Source organism: Pristis pectinata, chromosome 7, assembly GCF_009764475.1.
Source record: "Pristis pectinata isolate sPriPec2 chromosome 7, sPriPec2.1.pri, whole genome shotgun sequence".
Lineage (NCBI taxonomy): Eukaryota > Metazoa > Chordata > Chondrichthyes > Rhinopristiformes > Pristidae > Pristis > Pristis pectinata.
The window spans coordinates 41134174-41155526 of record NC_067411.1 but is presented as its reverse complement, the minus strand read 5'-3'; the positions used below and the strand labels follow the sequence as shown (position 1 = coordinate 41155526).

General features: G+C 40.7%; 2 protein-coding genes across 8 annotated transcripts in view; one reads left to right on the top strand and one right to left on the bottom strand.

The window, feature by feature from the left end:
* Positions 1 to 115: 115 nt before the first annotated feature.
* LOC127572548 (dnaJ homolog subfamily A member 1-like) lies at positions 116 to 16919 on the bottom strand. 2 transcript variants are annotated; one of them, XM_052019919.1, is made up of 9 exons: positions 16778 to 16919; positions 12749 to 12896; positions 9804 to 9984; positions 8797 to 8901; positions 6693 to 6920; positions 5086 to 5200; positions 4880 to 4995; positions 4482 to 4582; positions 116 to 526 (listed from the first exon to the last, which is right to left on the bottom strand). In XM_052019919.1, the coding sequence occupies exons 2-9, from the start codon at positions 12878 to 12880 to the stop codon at positions 308 to 310; spliced, it is 1197 nt and encodes a 398-aa protein (XP_051875879.1). In that variant the 5' UTR covers positions 12881 to 12896; positions 16778 to 16919; the 3' UTR covers positions 116 to 307. The 2 variants fall into 2 exon arrangements, with proteins under 2 accessions (XP_051875879.1, XP_051875880.1); XM_052019920.1 differs by having other exon boundaries at positions 16693 to 16787.
* Positions 16920 to 20933: 4014 nt separating this feature from the next.
* Positions 20934 to 21353, top strand: part of aptx (aprataxin) — a 29076-nt gene continuing 28656 nt past the window's right edge. For 3 of the 6 annotated variants that reach the window (XR_007956707.1, XM_052020549.1, XM_052020545.1), the window contains exon 1: positions 20941 to 21175. The gene's annotated coding sequence lies outside the window, so the exon portion shown is untranslated. Of the gene's footprint in view, positions 21176 to 21230; positions 21269 to 21353 lie in introns of those variants that run through there. The other 3 variants (XM_052020546.1, XM_052020548.1, XM_052020547.1) reach the window with 3 other exon arrangements.

Genomic DNA, 21353 nt, shown 5'->3' with positions numbered 1-21353 from the left:
ACAGGTGGGTGTCCAAATAGACATCCACTATCCAATAATATGTACTCTCCATAAAATTTGGAACTGTAGTACTCCATTCAAAGCAAGGATAAGCAAAGATCAAGTGAAATCAACCTCCAAAGACAGTAACTTTTATTTAAATAAAGTTTGTAGAATACATCAAACATTCAATACAAGGATTATCCTCCAATTACAAACAAGACAACCATGATGTTAAACATATATAAATGATTACCAAGGCTCCAGTCTCCATACTTAAAATCTTCCACAAACACAGCTTGAAGTCACAAAGGTGGTCTTTTTGTTTTTACGAGGTCTGACACTGAACTCCAGTTCTGGGGTGTTCATCCTCATCATCATGGTAGGCCTCTCCATTATAGCGATGCCTTGTCTGCTGTGGATCAAAATCTACCAGATCTACTTGTTCCATGTCATCAGTGATATCAACCTCATGTCGTGGAGGCAGCAGTTTTTCTAACAGGCCTAATTTATCAGTGTGGATGGAGCCATTTGGAGGAAAATTCACCTGAAGCCAGAAGGATAGGGAGATTAATTTTATAACCACAAAGTATGCAACATTAAATTATGACTATACAAGCACTATTTTCACCAAAAAAAACCCAAACTGCTGGAGGAACTCAGTGGGTCAAGCAGTATCTGTGCAGAAGAGGAATTGTCAATGTCTCAGATCAAGACCCTGCATTAGGGCTGAAAATGGAGTACCCTGTCCTAATTCAGGGTCTCAAACTAGAAGAATGACAATTCCTCCCCCTCTGCTATAGATGCAACTTGACCCATGAGTTCCTCCAGCAGTCCCCCCTCCCCACTCCAGATTTCACAAGATCATAAAACAAGGGGGCAGAAGCAGGCCATTCGGCCCATCAAGTCTGATCCAAGGAAAACGGAAAAAGAAATGGGGAATGGAGGAAAAAAAACACCTATTCTAATCCCAATTTCCAGCCTTATCCCCATATCCCTTGATACCCTGACTATTTAGATATCTATCTCTTCCTTGAACACCTCCACTGCTGTACGTGGCAAGGAGTTCCACAAATTCACCACCCTCTGGCTAAAGAAATTTCTCATCTCTGTTCTGAAACTGTGCCCTCTGGTCCTGGACTCACCCACCAAGGGAAACAGCCTAGCCACATCTAGTCTGTCCTTTCCTATCAACATTTTAAATGTTGCTATGAAGTCCCCTCTCATTCTTCTGTACTCCAGTGAGTACAGTCCAAGAGCCGACAAACGCTCATCATACGTAAGCCCTTTCACTCCTGGAATCATCCTCATAAATCTCCTCTGAACCCTCTCCAATGTCAGCACATCCTTCCTAAGATGTGGGGCCCAAAACTGCGCACAATATTCCAAATGAGGCCTCACTAGTGCCCCATAGAGCCTCATCAACACTTCCTTACTTTTATAACACTATACCTCTCGAAATGAATGCCAACATAGCATTCGCTTTACCACCAATCCGACCTGGTGGTTAACCTTTAAGGTATCCTGCACAAGTACCCCCAAGTCCCTTTGTACTTCCGTACTTTGAATCTTCTCTCCTTCTAGATAATAATCTGCCTGCTTATTTCTGCTTCCAAAGTGTACAACTGCACATTTCTCAACATTCAATCTCATCTGCCATTTCCTTGCCCATTCTCCTAAACTGTCTAGGTCCCTCTGCAACCTTTCTATCTCCTCAATACTCCCTACTCCTCCACCTATCTTGGTGTCATCCGCAAACTTAAGCCACAAAACGATTTATTCCATTATCCAAATCGTTGATGTACAAGGTAAAAAGGAGCGGTCCCAACACCGACCCCTGCAGTACACCACTAGTAACCCGTAACCGACCAGAACGAGATCCTTTTATTTCCACTCTTTGCTTCCTGCCAACCAGCCAATGCTCCACCCATTCTGCTATCCTACCTGTAATTCCATGACCTCTCATCTTATTAATCAGTCTCTTGTGAGGCACCTTATCGAAGGCCTTTTGAAAGTCTAAATACACATCTACCGCCTCTCCCTTATCCACCCTACCTGTGATTTCTTCAAAAAACTCCAATAGGTTGGTCAGGCAGGATCTTCCCTTCACGAAACCATGTTGGCTAGGACCTACCTTGCCTTGCGCCTCTAGGTATTCCATAACCCCATCCTTGAGGATAGATTCCAATAAGTTTCCCACCACTGACGTCAGACTAATAGGTCTGTAATTTCCTTTATGCTGCCTCCCACCTTTCTTATACAACGGAACTACATTTGCAACCCTCCAGTCCTCCAGAACCATGCCGGAATCTATCGATTCCTGGAAAATTATCGCCAATGCCTCCGCTATCTCTAAAGCCACCTCCTTCAGAACCCAGGGATGCACCTCATCTGGTCCGCGAGACTTATCAGTCTTTAGCCTATTTAGTTTTCCTAGCACCTTCTCCCTAGTAATCTTAACTGAACTCAGTTCCATTTGGTGAGTCTCCTGACTAACCAGCACATTGCTGATGTTGTCCACTCTTCCAATCAATTAATTTCAGCTATTTCAATCAAATTTAAACACATTTCATGTGGATTGACAACTAACACCTGACCTTGATAAACCTCTAAGCAGAAGGCATTCTTCACACCTAAAGTCTTGACCAGATCAGTAGGATGAACACTTATGCAAATCAGTAACTTTAAAGCCTGCTGACATGATGCATTGCCAGTTTTAGTTCATATGCATTCCCTAAGTATCACTGCCTACAATTTTACCAGTATGTGATTAAGAAAAAGGTCAATGGGGCTCCAATACTTTGTTAAAATGCATTACAATTCATTCTTTTGCAATACTTCCTATTTGGAACAATGTTGAAATGCATCAATAGTTCTTCAACTGCAGTGACAATTTAGGTAAATATGATAGCAAATCTGGCCAGTGAAAAATTCTCATTGGCTGAGATGCAAAATATTGCCTACTACCCAAGCACTGGGGATTACCTGACATTCCGGGTATCTACACAAAACCTTGATGTAGCTCTATAGCAGATCTCAGACTGCACTTCAGTATTACTCAAAAGAACAATTTAACACAAGTTACCACTCCATGGAAAGCCATCAACCTCTTTTGGCAAGGACCTCATTCCAATTTGCAGTGGGAAGAGAAGAAATTGACTATCAGGTGGCTCCTTCTGCCTCCCTGCCTATAAACACCAAGAATCAGCATCTAATGGTACTTCTCCAAGTCAGCAGAGGTCTGGTGCAGCTTTAAGTTCATGTATAGTCAATCCCACAAAGAGCACAAACAGTTGGACAAAATGTTTGCTGATTGGCAGGTTAGATTTTCATGTGGATCATCTTTGTGTAAAGTACCAGAGAACAGTTAGGGTCTTTTGACCAGGAAACTCTTATTTAATCTACTGCTAGATAGCCCAACCTGCTACAGTAATAGCCAAAATTCCACATGAAGTTCAACTGTTAGTTAAACAATCAATGCTATAAGGTCAGCTTAGCAAGCAAAATTCCATATTTCCAAGCCTCCAGAAGGATTTGGGCATCCAATTTAGGTTCCTTAAATTTTAAATCAATCTGTATAATTTTTGTTTCAGATCCATTAAGATTATACTACTAAATGTGCACTTTTACATTCAATTTTAATTTATATTATTACACAACTGAAATCTTTCTTCAACACAACTACTGATGAGATTCAACAATAACTGCTTGAACATGTCAGAAGTCCTACAAGTATTTCCCTCTCATCATGAAACCATTGGTCAGCAATACCTCAATAGTTACATCTGACAGAGCTGAGTTTTTTCTGAGAGGATACTCCATGTACCACACTGTCCCCAAGACAACCATCTTTCCTCACCGTGAATGAAACTGGAGCTCAATACATGGCTTACTTTCTGGAAAAATGGCACTTTGAATCAGAGTGCCAAATCCTATATTTGATAACCCAAGGCATGTGGCCCTTGGATGGTTCAGTCTAAAAGCATCTTAAAATCCAATACCAAGGTCACATTTGTCACTTGTTCAATAACAAGAAATAAATATGGATCACTTCTACATCTGTATTTCATTCTAGAATAATTCAAAAGGTGTAATATGTAGCAGTAGTATAGAGAGTTTATCGTGAAGCCATTTTGTATGATGACTTCCATCCAAAGAGATGTTAATCAAGGTGCTATATGAAGTCAGAAATAACTTTAAAATTTAAAATTGGATTTATTCTTTGAACCAGTAAAAAAAAACAATTTTGCAGTGAATGGCCATATAATTGTAACCAAAACCACTGTATCCAACAAATAAGCAGTCTTCAATTTTGATATATGTTGAAACACTTTAAATATCAAATAGTTGGTAGTAATATTCTTGTTTATATTCTAAATGTGCACTCTTTAACCACAGTCTATGTCTATAATTCAGAATTCACTTAAGGGTTTCAGCACTATGTTAGGGTAAAAAGGATAAAAAGTTACTGGTCAGTGCCTAATTTGCAAACAATTACATACCTTGAACTGGATGATTAGACGACCCTTTTCATATGGTCTACGATAAATAGGAAATCCCTCATTCAGCACACACTTGATATCCCCATGTTTAACAATATGACCTGCAAAACAAAAAGCGGTGACATTTAACAGCACCAATATAGGAATCCCAAGGTTAAAAAATCTCCCTTACTCCAGATAATAATTTTCCTTCCATTTATGCCCTCACGATTCTTGGTGTTCTTTGCAAATAGCATTCTTAATTATACTTAATAGAATTTGTCCCTTCCTTAATAAAGCCAAGAGCCATATATTAGTCATATCAAAGCCACCTTCAGATTCTGAAAAAAAAATATAAAAAGGGATCCTAACCGGGTACATCCTTTCCTGGAATGGAAAACCACTTTTATTCTACTTACCAGGATGTGATGTGATGATTATAACTCTTTTATCCAAAGTTGTGATTGGACGATGAAAGCCACAAAGAGCCTCCACCAATTCCAGTTCCATATGCATGACAAGATCTTCCCCTTGCCTAAAATAAAAATGGAAAAATCAAAATAAGGTTTTTAATAATACTCATTTCACAATTCACAAAATCAATTGCTATTATTACTTTAATTACCTAGTGAAGACACTGTGGTCTTTTTGGTCAAGGACAATGATGATATCTCCAGGTTCCAGCCCAGGTTCCTGGTCACCTTCACCATGGAATGTTAGTTTCTGCCCATCCTTCATACCTTTTAACCCAAAGGCAAGGTGACAAGTAAATTAGACAAGTTGCTTAAAAAAAAGCAGCTAATGAAATGTCTCCAAAAGGATCCAAAATAGTGAAAAGCAAATTAATTCCTTCTGCAACACAAGGAATAGTAGGCTACTTGGTCTCTTGTACCTGCTCCACCATTCAATAAGGTCATGGCTGATCCTTGAGCACAATGCCACTTTCCTGTACTAACCTACCATAACCATGATTTGTCTAATACTCAAAAATTTATTACTCCATCCTAAATATACAGAGTGACTAAGCCCTTGTAGCACCCCTAGGTAGAAAGTGTCAAAGATTCCACCACCCTCTGAGTAAAGAAATTTCTCTTAATCTGTCTTGAATGGCCAACCCTTTATTCTGATACTGTGATCCCAGGTTCAAGACTGGGAAAACATTATCCTTACATTTATCCCATCAAGCCCTTTAAGAATGTGTCCCCCCCCCCCCACCAAGATCACCACTTGCTCTTGTAAGCATAGAACCAACCTGCTTAATCTGTTTTACAGGACAAGTCCCCCATTCCAGATTGAAAATCTTTGTTGAAAGTTCATAAACTTTACCAAATGAGCACTTTTTGGGAGGGGTCAGAATAAATTATGTAGAACCACAAATAAGCACAGATTGACAGGCTCTGAAACAGTCCCAAATATCATGGTAATGTGAATGAGAACATTACCAAGGCTTGAAATGCTCTTTTGGGTATGGATACCAAATCTGAATTGATAACAATGCCCAGGTGCAATGTTCACTAAACAACTTCAGGTCAGATTGGGAATGGAAAACAAAAGATCAATGGAGAGATTCTGATTGGGCTTTGATTTTATACCCAAGCAAACCTCACATGTACTGGTCCCCAGATGATACAAGCAAATCTGGCAAGGTCTGCAACTGGTCAAAACCAAGAGTAACTGACCCATGCCTGCATGTATTGACGTCTGGTCACAGAACAAGTTGGTTTAATTCCTGATACGTTTCAGAAAGGCATTTTAAACCTCCTCCAAAAATCCCTCATTAGTCACTAAAATTGGCAGAGTGCAAAGGAGGCACCATAACCAGTTTCAAAGCCTGGGATTTCGACTTTAAATAATGGATACCTACCATAATTGGAACAGTATGCATGATTCATACCCTTGAAGTTTCAGGGGTGCCAAAGGGAATAGCCCAACATTTAGCTATCTAATAGGTCAAAGATTTGAATTTTTCAGTCCCAGTAGCAAGCAAACTCAAAATAATCTAAAAACAATTCTTCTATGCATGAAGTATGTGAAACAACTCTTTCTCAAAACTACCAAAAATTACATTCCAAACAGGATCAGCACAGAACACTAATGTACAAAAATCCCAGTATTAAAATTTCTACAGAATAACTACAAGGGACAAGTTCCTTTAGCAAGTGTGACAAGCAGAAAACAAGCCAGAATTATTTCCACCCCCCTCAAAATAAAAAAAAGTTACCAACATCATACCTTTGTCAATATGAACTTCCAAAATCTTCTTTTCCACAACAATTTTTCTTCCACTACAGATTTTGCATCTATCCTTGGGGCTGATGCGCTCTCCTTGGCCATGACATTCTTGGCACACAGACTGAATTTGTTGAACCATCCCTGGTCCAATTTGGTGGATTCGTACTTGCATACCTGATCCACGACAGACAGGACAGCATTCCACTGATCCTTTCTTGCCACCACGACCTACAAAGGGCAGATGGGTTATGGATTATCGAATGATACAAAGAACTCCTTACACATCAACAACTGGAGTTCAAAATAATTCATCAAATCCTATCACATTCATGAGGAGTTAGATAGCCATTATCCATGTCAGCATTAGAGTACTGTGTGAATTCAAAGTCGACTTTGCTTTACTATGATTGATAGCTGAGTTTATTAATTTCTGCCATAAATGAAAACAGGAAGATGGTCCAAGACCATATGGCAGGCATTAAAAATAAACATGGAAGGACTTGAGAACAGTGAAGTAAGGAGAATGAGAGTCAATGCATTAATACAAATCCATAGGCATTAACTAAGAATGTAATTTCTGGGATTTCCTCAGTGCAGCATTGGCAAAGGGATGAAGAGATTACTAGTGTTGGAAAGCAAGACTGGATAGGTGCATCGGGCTCAATTTTGAAACCTCTTGTGAAAGAACTGCAGATTTTTTTTTAAAGTCAACAATTAAAACATGCACTTTAACATTGAAGAAAGAATGATTCTTACTTAGAGAAAACACGTATAAGGTTTCTTACATGCTCCCTTCTATAATAGGTATTTTCTTAAGATGTTCTGCACAGTACAATGGTTTTAAAGATTTGCATTTATGCAGCACTCTACAGAAAACAGTTCAAAATATGATCACGTATCATTTAACAGACTGCCAATTCACTAATGAAACTTCTGATACAGTAGTGTCAATTTTTTTCAGCTCAAATTTTGCACGAGTATTTGTGGAAATCTCAAATACACGTTTTTACTTCAAAAGTAATCCTTTACCTAAAAAGAGAGGTACACAAGAGGATGCTGGTGTCTGCAAAACAAAAGGTAACATCTAGCAGTCGTGGAGGGCTGAAGAGGAGGAAAATCAGCTAAAGAAAAGGAATTTTGGTCATATGTGGTTGAGGATCGTAGGGCTGGAGTCGGGCTGTTAGTATGCCATCATAATTACGCAGCAAAAGCTTTTCGCCACATTAGATCACCAAACGAACAGAAGTTTGCAATGGTTTAGAAATGCACATATGCAGAAGGCCATGGTGACATGATGTAGTGGTGGGCTGGTATTTGAAATGCAAGCAATTTTGGAATTTGCCAGGAATAGGAGAGATTTAAAACAATGACCAAATTATGTATTATACATAACTGGAAAGTCTTAATAACCTCACAAAGTATACTATACTCCCAGTGAATTTCCATGCAATGCAAGAATACAACAGATTGTTTTCTCCAGACCAGGTTTTCAGTGCCCAAGTCTAGAGTCCAATATTTCATGAAGAGCACAGAGCCAGGAACATGAGTTTTCACACCCTACTTTGTGGGGTGGGGGACATATGAGCATTTCAGAAGACAACACTAAAAATTTCTGAACTAGTTCACTTATAAAGGAGAAAGAACACAAAAATTAAACATATTCTGTACCATTATTTCCATCAGGTAGCTGATACTGCTCTTCACAATTCAGCACAAGGGTCTTTCTTCTGTTTTTGGAAATTGGTCAAACCAGGGAACTTAAATTAAGGATTAAACACTACTCACATTTTGTTAACTTATAAAGATGACCAAATTCATGAATAACCAGTTCCAATCTAATGGCAGAGCAATCCACTTCCATAAAGGTTTTAATACTATGGAAGCAGTACAGCTACTGCCTCAGTTCTTGAATCAATCCTGACCTCCGGAGCTGTTCGAGTAGAACTTGCACACTCTCCTCATGATAATGTGGGTTTTCTCCAGGTGCGCTGGTTTGCTCTACATTCCAAAGGGTTGGTTGGTTGGCCGGCCACTAAATTCCTCTAAACCCCTCCTATCCATGTACTCATCCAAATGAGTTAATTGTTGTAGACATATTCCATACCTTCACACTTCTCACATATTACATTCTTCTGTAATGCTAGTTTCCTAGTGGCTCCATTGTACATATCCTCCAATGACACAGAAAGTTGGTGGACCACATTTTTTCCTGGAGTTAAAATGAAAATTTCAATTTACTTGTGAATGTAGCATTTGCAATTATCATGCAAAAAAATCATGTCACTAACAAAGGCAGAAAAATCTAAAACACACATAAGGTAGCAAAATATTCAGTTACAGTTCAATACTGCACAAGGGTTTAACCATATGGTTTTGCTCCAGTCTATTTGATATTTACTCAAAAACAATTGTCACTTAATTTTTCTCCACATCAGCTACTAGAAGCTGGATCTCACAAAGCACTTTCTACTAACCAAAATACATTTAATGTTTCACAGTTATTGTATTAGTGTTTTTTTCCCCTCAGACCAAATCTAATACTGTATTTTCTTTGACAATTTTTTGTCTATACTTGTAATGTAGTCAATCCTCATTGACAGCAAGCTCTTATCTATTTGAAGTGGTCCAAGTCACCCAAAATTGACTTTTATCCCCACTCCATGTCAAAATTGTGGTACAGAACATTTAAAAAGCCTAATCTTAAAGATGAAAGTTAGAGCTGAGAAATTTAACTACCCTTGGATTTCTGATACATGAGATCACATTTATTGACATTAGCTTGTATCAGAGAAATGGCACCACATGGCATAATTTTAAAACAGTTGGTGGTATAACAATTACAGGCAAAGTCAAGTTTCAGCAAATTACAAGTACAATTACCTGAGTGATTTGACTCTGCATGCAATTGGTAACAAACAGCAGATTACTACCAAGTAATATATCATTTTATAAAGAAATATACTTGTGTTAATACCCACTGCACATAATAGACAAATCCTGTTAATTCTCCACTACTGGTAGCACATGCAAGTTTATACAGGACTTCTCATTGTAAACCCATTATGAAATGTTGTCAATACACGAATTCAGAAAACTGGAAGGAATCTCTACCTCTCCTCTCTCTGTGCATTCTGCCCCCTCCACCGAAGAACATGTCAAAGATGTCCATAGGAGAGCCAAATCCACCACCACCGCTACCACCTTCTTTGATGGCTTGTTCACCACCTCGGTCATAGAGTTCACGTTTCTTGGAATCGGACAGTACTTCATAAGCTTGAGAAATCTGTTTGAACTACGATATGGAGGATTCAAGTTATCTCAATGCCAGATTAACAAAAATATTCAGTGTCAAAGCAACCCGAAGTAAAACAGCCAATCTATACAATTCTGAATGGCTTAATAGCCTTACCATGCAGTTTTAGATAACTGTGGAAACTAAGCAACATAGCTTTATTTTAATAAATGTTCAAGTCTGAAGGCTTAACTTTGCAAGTTGGAAAAAGTAGTTAATGATTTTTTTGTGAATTCTAATTTTCATGTATTGCTAATGGAGTCTGTCTAGTTTGCTACAATAAAATCATTGCTCGTGTGCTCCACATTAAATTTGTGTGTACCAGATGGTGCATTGCTGAAGCAGTGGGGCAAGAATGAGCAGGAAACATAATAGCTTTAAAATAGCAAACTTAAAAGAAGTGTTGAATATCTGAAATAGAAACACAAAATCCTCGAAATACTCAGCACGAGGCAACATCTTGCAGTAAGGGCATCTGTCTGCTGATGACCTCTCACAGGCCATCAACCTGAACTAACAGTTTCTGTATCCACTTACAGAATATTTGCAGCAATTTCTTTTTAAATATGTCTTTCCAATTCATGGCATTATTTCTTCGCTGATTCCAATAATACAATCACAATGCAGGCTACCTTGTAATACGGTGACCCAAATGAAGATCAGCCTGACCTTGCAGTGAAGGAAAATGTGCTCGCTATTATAATGTGCAAAGTTTGACAATTGTTATAAGAGTATAAGCATGCACACCCAAATACAATTCCTAGCCATGTCAAAAGATTTGCATTTGCTACCTCTGTAATCTGAAGAAAAATTGACTAGAACTGTTTAAAAGCTTTTACAAATTATTCCTAAAATGAAAATGTTATGCTGAGGAAATGTGGATTTTAAAATGACACACCAAGCCAGAATTACCATTCAACAACAAAAAAGAGAATGCTGTCAGCAGGTCAAGCGGCATCCATGGAAGTGAAAGGTGCAAGTTGATATTTTGGGTCAAGACCCTGCATCAAGATTCAGAGACAACAAGAAAGATTGCCAGTATATAGCAGTACAGTGGGGGGGGGGAGGAGGAGAGGGGGGCGGGCAGAGGTGTAGAGAATGGGTCAGATGAACAAAGGGAAAACTAGATGGATAGGCGAGTGCATGTAGGGGAAGAACACCGGGGTGGGAATAACAATTTCAGTGTTATCTGAAATTGGAGAATTCAACCTTCATACCATGGGTTGTAAATTACCCAAGCAGAATAAAAGGTGTGGTACGTTTAACTTGCAATGCAGAAGGCTGAGGACAGACAGGTCAATGTGGGAGCAAGGAGGAGAGTTAATATGACATGCAACTGGAAGCTTGCGATCACTGTTGCGGACAGAGTGCAGGTACTTGCTAAACTAGTCTACACTTTATAGACCAGTTTAGGCCCCTCCTTGATGGTGAGGGAGGTGAAGGGACAGCTGTTACACCTCCTATAGTTGCAGAAATGAGCAGACCAGATGGTCATGAGGAACGAGGTCCCTATGGAAAGCAGAATGGGTGTGGGGTGAGGGTGCAAGATGGGAAGGTGTGACTGGTGATAAGACCATGCCAGAGTTGGTGGATGATGATATATTGGATGCCGATAGAGTGCAGGTACTCTGCTAAACTAGTCTAATCTGCGGATAGATTGGTGGGGTGAAAGGAGAGGATCTAGAGAGCACTGTTGCTGTTTTGTCTGGGGAGACAGAAGAGGGTGTGACAGCAGATGTGCGGGAAATGGAGGAAATGCCCATGACAGCTCCATCAACATTTCTGGAAGGTGGACGACATTTTGGAAGCACTGCAGTAGTAGGCTTTATCTTGAGAACAGATATGGCAGAGATGGAGAAACTGAAAAAAAGGAATAGAATCCTTTTCTTTTTCAATCTTTTTAATAAACTTCAAATTAGAACAATATATATAACATGAGTAATTATACATATGGTGCAAAGAGATCAGGATAACAATCATAACAGTTAATACATATAATCACAAGGAGAAAAAAAGTAATCCAGACCTCCCGCTCTCTTAAGTGAACGAATACAAAAAGGAAAGATTGAAAAGAAATGCAATTTAATTAGATGAAAGAACCCCCAAATCAAAAAAGTATTAATAACAAAAAAACAAAAACTTCAAAAAAACTGGACTGATATTTCTTCAATTAAAAAAGAAAAAAAACATTATTATGTCATCAACTCTGCTCCTGTATTCAAGGGTTATTGAAAGGGATCTGAAAAGGTCAGCTTATATCATATGGATATCATATTGAATAAATGGACTCCAAACTTTCTCAAATTTAAGCAAAGGATCAGCAGCACCACTCCTAATTTTTTCTAAGTTTAGACATGCTATAGTTTGAGAAAAACCACTGAAAAGAGGAATAGAACCCTTACAGGAGTCAAGTGGGAGGAGGTAAAGTCAAGATAGCAAAGGGAGTCAGTAGGTTTATAGTAGATGTCAGTGCCAAGTCTGTCTCCCAACGTGAAGACAGATCCAGAAAAGGAAGATAGTCCAGGAGAATGAGGGCAGAGTGGAAATTGGTGATGCAAGGTAGGTGGACGTAGGTGATGAAATTGATGAGTTCTGCACAAGTGCAAGCATCAGCACCAATGAATCATCAATATAGCAGAGGAAGATAGGCAGGGTAGGGAAGGATGCAAGAATAGGCTCAGAACAAGGACTGTTCCGCATAGCTACTGCTGGGAAGGAATTTGTTTACATTTATGTTTAATTGGTTTTGAAAGCACACACCTACCTTTTCACCTTCATTTGGATTCTTGTCAGGATGGTATTTCAAAGCTAGTTTTCTGTAAGCTTTCTTGAGTTCCTCTGCACTGGCATTGGGTTTAACCCCCAAAACATCATAGAATGCAGTTTCCTTCACCATCTTTCAGTATAATATACTGCAAAAAATTAAATTTAACTAAATCATCTGAGAAAAATACATAATCAACAACAATGCAGTGTTGAAGCCATCCCCAAATGAATTGCATGCAAAGTCAATTGATCTTTTTCCAACACAGTCAAGCAAATTCATGTTCAACTGTAGCATGATACCCTAAAGGCTAAATTCTTGCTTACCAAAGTTACATGGAACATACTAGCTCTATGAAATCAGCAATCTGTACCTAACCAGAAGTGGCCAGGATCAAAGTTTGCTTAAAAAAAAGGACCGACAATGGGCCAAATGACCTGTGTTGTAAATTTTTAATTCTGTCCATCATAAATCATTCAGAAATATGAAGACTCTTCACAACCAAGAATACCAACATGACTCAAGAGAACCTCCCACAAAGATGTTGGATATTATTTAAGGGCCATTTATTAAAATACAATGCCACTCAAATTGTTTCAGTATTATAACCTCATTATCTTCATTACCTATAAATCAATGACTGGAACAGGGCAGATTTGCTAATCAAACATTACCTCAAGATGTTTTACATCTAATTAAATGGTCTTACATAGCCTTTGTTACCTCATCCAGAAGACAACACTGATGATGCAGCACTATTGCCCAAACAGTGCACTTAAATTGAGACGAGAAACAAACATTGATCTGTTGCACTGCAACACACACCAACCGCTACTCACCATCAGCTCCCTTTCAGCATTCTCCTACGCAATGTACAAGAACATGAATAAGCAGCAATAGGCCCTTCAGCCCTTTGTTTCCATGATCCACCATACAATAAAATCCTGATTGATCACTTACCTTGTAATGACTTTATATCCCTTGATTCCCTTAACAACCAAAAATCTATCAACTCCCATTGTGTATATGTTCATCATTGGAATCTCCATTGGTCTCTTTAATAGAATATGTTAGAGATGCACTATCCTCTGGGCTAAGAAATTTCTTAAAATCTGGCCATAATGGACGATTCCTTAGTTTGACGCTGTGACCCCTGGTTCTAGACACCCCAGTCAGAGGAAGTATCAACTCTACATCCCCCATGTCAAGCCCTTTAGGGATTCTGTACATTTCAATGAGATCACCCAGCCTTCTTAACTTAATTACAATTGTTCTCCACTATCTAGTTTAAGCCTAATCTACTGCCCTAGTTACTTAATTCACCAGCACATTAACCCCAGCTCAATTTGGGAACCACATCCCCAACAGGACAGTTCACTTTCCCCAATACTGGTACCAGTGTCCCATGAATTGAAACCCCATTTCTTCCACACTAATCTTTGTGCCACATATTCAACTCCAGTCTCAATTTACACATGACTAAGGAAGTAATCCAGAAGGTAACATCTGTGGTTCTGTCCTTGCTCTTACTACTTCAGATGAACCTATCCACATCCTTGGTTCCCACAGGCTACAACAATTGAGCTCTTTTTCCCCTCAATCCCTGTTCCTCCACTACCCCAAACCACCACAAAAAATTCCTCCCCATCCCCAAGGAGACATCCTTAACCTTCATAAAAGGCAGGCAAGCTTTTAGGTCTTGTGTTCACATAAGAATAGTACCTTTCCTCTTAGACTGTCATCTAGATTCCTTTTCACTCCTCTCACTTGAATGGCCCCTTTACAAATGTTATGGTCAGTTTGCTCAACTTCTGTGCAGTAGTTGCTCTCATTCACACAATATACAACAATCTCATACTTGTAGTGAACAAATGCAATGGCCAAAACACTTCCAAAGCTATTTTCTGGATCCCTATATCTGCCTCAGACAGCCAATCTTGTTATAGCAGGGGAAAAATCCCACTAATCAAGCCTTAGATCACTTTGCAACTTGTGTGTATTTTTAATTATTTACCAGAATTGGAATCAAAGCACAGAAGGCTATTAAAGATTACAGAAACAAGCTGGAGTTCCTCCAGCTCTGTGTGTTTGGAGTAAAGAGATATCGAATATGATCCAGTCAAATGACCAAGTAGGCTTGGGGGGTGGGGGGGGGGGGTTAATTAGCCAACTCCCACTTCTACATTTGTAGTTGTAAACAAACACAGTTGTATTTCTGCCAATTGTGCCTGTGCTGTCTCTCAAGAGCTATCCAGTTAATCCTACTGCAATGCTCTTTAACCAAGGGACTGTACAATACTCTTAAGTATATAATAATTGCTATTTTGATTTGCAACAGGAAGTGCTGAAATCAAATTACCTCCTTTTTCCTCGATAGATGCTGACTTTTTTTATTGCCCAAAATTATCTGCTTTTTATTTCAGCTATCCAGCATCTGGAGTATTTCGCTTTCCCATTTCACTGTCACTGTAAAACCTGCTGGCTGTCACTAACATGAAGTGTTACACCTGATCCTACACCTCCTCCCTCACCACTATTCAGAGCCCTAGAAAGTCATTCCAGATGAGGCAATGCTTCACCTATGAATCTGACGGTGTCGTTTATTGCATCCTATGCTCCTGGTGCAGCATCAGCGAGACCCGACGCATATTGGGTGACTGCTTTGTTAAGCACCTTTGCTCCATATGCTGCAACAGCCAGGATTTCCCAGTGGCCAATCACTTCAATTCCATTTTCCATATGGACATGTCTGTCCACGACCTCATCTACTGCCACTTTGAGGCCAGATGGAGGTTGGAAGAGCAACGTCTCATATCCTGCCTCGGTAGTCTCCAACCTGATGGCATCGACATAAATTTCTCTAACATATGGTAACCCCTCCCGTCTGTTTCTTTCACCCTTCTTCCCCCCTTGTTTTCCCTCATTCCTGTGGCCCCTTCACCCTCTCTTTCCCCTCCCCCACCTTCACGAGCTGCCCATCACCTCCCTCTGGTTCCCCACCTCCTTCCCTTTCTTCCATGGTCTACTGCCCTCTCTCATCAGATTCCTTCTCTGGCCCTTTGCCTCTTCCACCTATCACCTTTTAGCTTCTCACATCATTCCCTGTGTCTACCAATATGTCTGCCCGTATATAATGCCAGCAAAGTTCTGTATTTTCAGCCTAGAGACAGAAATAACCATGTAGTTTATTATGAAGTCAGGAGTAATGAGAGGCCAGACCAGAAAACTAATCAGGGAGATGAGAGCTGTTATTCCAAGAGCAACTGAAATCAGGCCTCGACAGAGTAGATCGTTAATTTTGATGGAGGTCTCTAGGCTTGGCCTTCACTAGAAACAGCGCACATGAGACACATGACCCACTGTGCCTGGGCATCTTTGAAAGAACTACTTCATAACCCCATTCATGCCTTTTTTTCCCCCAAGCAATCCTCCAATTCTACAAACCTCTTCCCCACCCCTCCCTTTACAATTACTTATTCAAGTCACTGGAATTTTTTAATCCAGGTAATGCCGTCTCGACCGCTTTAGAGACACTTCCAAGAAGAGCAAAGCAATATTGACAGCCTCTGAATAGATAATATCTGCAAACAACCACACAGGGACGGGACGAGAAGCGACCGACGAGCAGAATGACCGCGGCCCGAGGGTCACGTGGGCCGGGCGCCGGCTACCGAGGCCGGAAGTCCGGGGGGGGGGGGGAGGGGAGACGGAGAGAGACATCGATGGCCTCATGTGGCGGTGGCCGCCGTCTGTAACAGAAAAGGGTCCGGGCAGCGCCGCCCGCGCTTTCAATGCAGATGTTTGACACCTAAACCATTAAAAAGACCGAGAAAAAAAAAGCCAACCGCACGTTTTTGATCGGACGAGGACGCGGTTGCTCCTGTTATAAAGAAATGAACGGTTAAACTCTGACCAAAGTACTGATTGCGATAACATTTCCACACCTACAGATGTCCCGAGAAAGGCGCACGGCGTGTGAAGCTTCAGCCGCCGCGATACGAGCCAGAGACCCCACCAACGATCACTTACCCGCAGCCACTCCGGAGACACCAGGAACCTTCTGGAAATTTCTGCTCTTTTGCCGGCTCATACGGGTACTTGTGGGCCGGCTGCTGATGTCATGACCAGGAAGTCCAACCTCGGCCGGCGGCGCGCATGCGTGGCCAAGGCAGAAGGCAGGGTTAGCGCTGCCGTGTGAAATAAAAACCTGCAGGTGCCGGAAATCAGAGAAAAAGAGGAACATTCTGGAAAATGCGGAATGTAATAGTAACATTTTGCTTCTCTCTTTGCAGTTCAATTTAGTGGCAGCCCATTCAAATCATCCGGCTGAAGATGGTCTGTTCTGATGGAGGGTCTCTGACCTGAAATCTTCTCTTTCTGCCCACAGATGGGACCTGACCTGTTGAGTGTTTCCGGCATTTTCTGTTTTCCTTTTAGATTTACGGCATCTGCAGTTTTATTTTATCTTTATTTTCACTTACTTGCTGAATTCACTACTGCTTCTCTTCCAGGAAGGCCAAACCTATAGTTTTACTCTGCTCTCCGACAGGTCTTCCGCCTGTCTCCCTTCCGTTGTCCCACCCAGTGAGGTGTCCCTCTCCCCATGTTCTGATCAAGGGTCACTGAACTGAAATGTTGACTGTCTTTCTTTCCTCAGATGCAGCCTGACCTGAGTATTTCTGGCGTTTTCTGATTTTGTTGAGGCTGAAGATGATTGTGAACTCTGGCTTTGCCTTCTGCACTCATGTAATGTGCTCTTAAAACCTTGAAAAAACACTGCTCATAGAATCTCCTCATCCCTTTTGTTTAATTGTTCACTGATATTCACAAATGGATGTAGTATGACTGCACAACTTGGTATCTGTGGTCACGCCATCTCTTAATATACTGCTTCTGCTGTTCAGCATACATTTAGTCATGTGTTGTAGCTTCCCTAGGTTAGTACATCATTTTAGGTGTGCTTTGTGCTGCTTCAGGCATGGCCTTGTACTCTTTATTGTACCATGTAGGTGTAACTTGCTTGGAGGTGACAAGAGACCTGCCAGACCATTAGTAATAATAATCATCAGTAGCATATTAATTAAGTTGCTTATTAATTAAGGTTCCAAAACTATCCCATTTCAAACAGTGGCAATGCTACAAAATACAATAGAAAGTCCCGTCCCCCCCCATTGTATAAAAGGGACATCTCCTTCACAGAGACTACGGTGGTTACTTCCATCAGCACAGTTACGTGTGGATAAACCTGCAACAACTATTTTGGGTGAGGACATAAACAATTTTTCTTTGCTACATTTCTATCCCAACCCATAATCTGGCTGTTCTTCAGAACTCAATAGTGGTTCTACCAAACAACTGGTGGATACTGAAGTCACCTATTCAGGACACCAAATTGGTGATGGAAGAGTCTAGAGTATTGACTTGAAATTATGAATTTTTGAGCATACCATGTCAGGCTGCTGCTTGACAAAATATTAGGATAGTTCTGTTTTTTTTACACCCACTGGTTAGAAAGGACACGTGCAAACTGTCTTTTGGGGAGTAGAGGTGTTGGTTAGGGGAAGAGGTGTGCCTGTGTCAGTCCTGTGCTTCAGGGTCATTGTTTTATCCTTCTGACTTATTATCACAAAATAATTATTTAAGTTACTGAGTTAATAATCTGATAATAGGCCTCTTATTCAGCAGAGCCTGAAAGTAAAGCCACATTATGAGGACATGAAGGCTTTGGAGAGGATAAAGAAAAATTTCACCTGGATTGGAGTATGTTAAATGCAAGGATAGGTTGGACAGACTTGGTTTTCCCTGGAGTATCAGAAGCTGAGGTGTGACCTGACAGAACTACATAAAATAGAGGTGTAGATGTCTTTTTCCCAGGGTGGAAATGCCAAATACTAGAAGGCATAGGTTAAGGTAAGGGAGGAAATTTAAAGGAGATTTGCAAGGCACGTTTTAAAATGTAGAGTGTGGCAGGTGCTTGGAATGCACTGTCAGGGAGGTTGTAGAAGCAGGTTTGATTACAGTGTTTGAGGCATTTACACAGATACATGAACAGGCAAGAAATGGAGGGATACAGGCCATGTACAGACAAGATGGGATTAAATTAGATTGGCATCATGGTGGGCCAATAGGTATGTTCCTGTACTATTCTATGTTTAAAAAAATATTAGGGGTTTTGGAGTAAATTCATATCAAATAACAATGGGTCTATTGAGCTAGTCAAACTGCAGAAATTCTAACTTGGAATCCCCAATTCAAAAACTGTTCAGGACTGGGGGCCAAAGAATCAAAAATCAATCTAGTAGAGAATTCCAGACAAACTTTTTTTTTACTCAGTTTGGTTAGAATATAGATTAAATAAAGCCAAATAGCATGGATGTGTTTAAGGGGAGTTAGATTAGCATATGTGGGAGAAGAGCATGCTGATTGGGTTAATTGAGGAGTAGTGGAAAGAATTGTTGAGACTAGCAAAGAATACTTAAGCAAGTTCTATGTGAATCAATTTTTCCAAACAATCATTACCAAGTAATTTTAGGAGACTCAGATTTAGTACTGTGTGAACAGGAGATTTACTAGAATTAATGAGTCATATGCAGAGACTACAAAATTAGGTTAAGTCAAAAAAGATTGAGGTATTTAAAATTGAAGTAATTAAAGGGAAACTCAGGTGGCATAGAAATTAGAGGTCAGAAAGTACAGATTAAAGGAAGAACCAGACTTGACTATGTCAGAGAACCATGGCCTAAAATGACTGATTTCTCTGCTCATTTAGTTCTGTAATGTGACTCAATGCAAGTGTGAATACAAGCATCAAATATCTCTAACTTTCCTTTTGTTCCTGGAGCAGTATTTAAAATCAGTTATGGCTCAGTTAACACACACTTGTACCAAAATGTTGACCCACTCAGGTATATAACCTGGGTGGACCCTCAAGTGTAGCCATGAGGGTGTGGTGCACCAGAGTGACAGCTTTCAGATAAAGCATAGAATTCAAGCTCTTTCAGGTATCCACAAAAGAAACCATAACACCAGTTTCCATGGTGTATTATTCTATGTATTATCCCACTTTCCTATCCAAAATTTATAGCTCAAGTAACACTAAACCATTAAAATACACTAATATCTTTATTAGTCACATGCACATCGAAACACACAGTGAAATGCATCTTTTTGCGTAGAGTGTTCTGGGGGCAGCCCACAAGTGTTGCCACACTTCCAGCACCAACATAGCATACCCACAGCTTCCTGACCTGTACGTCTTTGGAATGTGGGAGGAAACCGGAGCACCCGGAGGAAACCCACGCCGACACGGGTAGAACGGACAAACTCCTTACAGACTGTGGCCAAAATCGAACCCAGGTCGCTGGTGCTGTAAAGCATTACACTAGCCGCTATACTATCGTGCTATGCACAAATAGCTGCTATGCTTCCTATAATGTTCTTCTTTGGGCGCTTTGAGAAGTTGTAAAAAATGTAAAGAATTTAAAGCTATCTATCCAGAAGACCTAACTTTTGTCTTTCATGCTCTGTATAGATTTAACTATATGGTATGAGTTACCTGACTGAAGTTGCTGGAATCTGGAGCAATACGCAAAGAGCTGGAGAAACTCAGCAAGTCAAGCAGCATCAATGAGGGAAATTGAGTGTTGACATTTTGGGTTGAGATCCTTCATCTAGACTGAAAGGGGTGGGGGGGGGGGGAAGATAGCCATTTTAAGATGGGGAAGGGGTGGAGCCAGAGCTGGCAGGTGATAGGTGGATGCAGGTGAGGGGGATTGATAGGCAGAAAGGAGGTGGTGTGGGGGGAGAGTGGGAATGATGTCAGCAGCTGGGAGGTGACCTTTTCCGTCCATGTACTGGTCCAAGTGTCTTTTAAAAGTTTAATGTGCTTGCCTCAGCCACTTCCTCTGGCAGCTCATTCCATGTACTGACCCCCTGGGTGAACAAGTTGTCTTTTACTCTGGGTGCCTCACCATTAAGCCCTGCTGTCCTGCCTAACTACACACACACAACAACCATGCAGTTCACTTGTCCGCACTACGCATGTGCGTCGTTAATCGCAATCCAGATTTTCGCATGCGCAGTCGCCTGCAAGTGGGTGGGCCTTTTGCTTTACGCGTGCGTGTTCTAGTTTCCCTTGTGTGAGCATGCGTGGTCTCACTAGTTCCACAGTGCATGCTGGGAAGTGGGGCATTTCTGTGGTGACGAGGAGGGGAGGATTCCTCTTTGGGGGGGAAACAATTCAAACTGCTCTGTGGAAGCGGAATGTGGTGCGATGCTGGGAGTTTGAGCCAGGCTCTGAGTATTTAAACTGGCATTCCTCGCTCTAGTGTGGGATTTTCTGGTCAGATTCCAGCTCGTATCAGGCCAGTTGAAGAGGTGGGCCTGACTGACGTAACGGGGGCAGTGGAGGTGGGCAGGAAGGACAGGGTAAGGACGACGGACCTGGCTTCACCAGCAGCGCAGAGATGAGGGAGGGCAGAGGCATAACTCCGTTAACAGGAAAAATGGGTCGGAGGGAGAGTATGTGTTTGTCTTGTCTGAGGAGGAGGGCCACGTAGATTCTGATTTTAAAATTCAATGCATTAGTTGCACCACTTTGTTATAA

What these genes read in the sequence shown, in the direction of transcription:
- LOC127572548 (XM_052019919.1), bottom strand. Translation starts at nt 12,880, where the DNA reads ATGGTGAAGGAAACTGCATTCTATGATGTTTTGGGGGTTAAACCCAAT. An exon ending in ATCCAAATGAAGGTGAAAAG is followed by an intron (nt 9,985 to 12,748) that starts GTAGGTGTGTGC and finishes TCCATATCGTAG; the next exon opens with TTCAAACAGATTTCTCAAGC. An exon ending in GGAAGTTCATATTGACAAAG is followed by an intron (nt 5,201 to 6,692) that starts GTATGATGTTGG and finishes TTGGGTTAAAAG; the next exon opens with GTATGAAGGATGGGCAGAAA.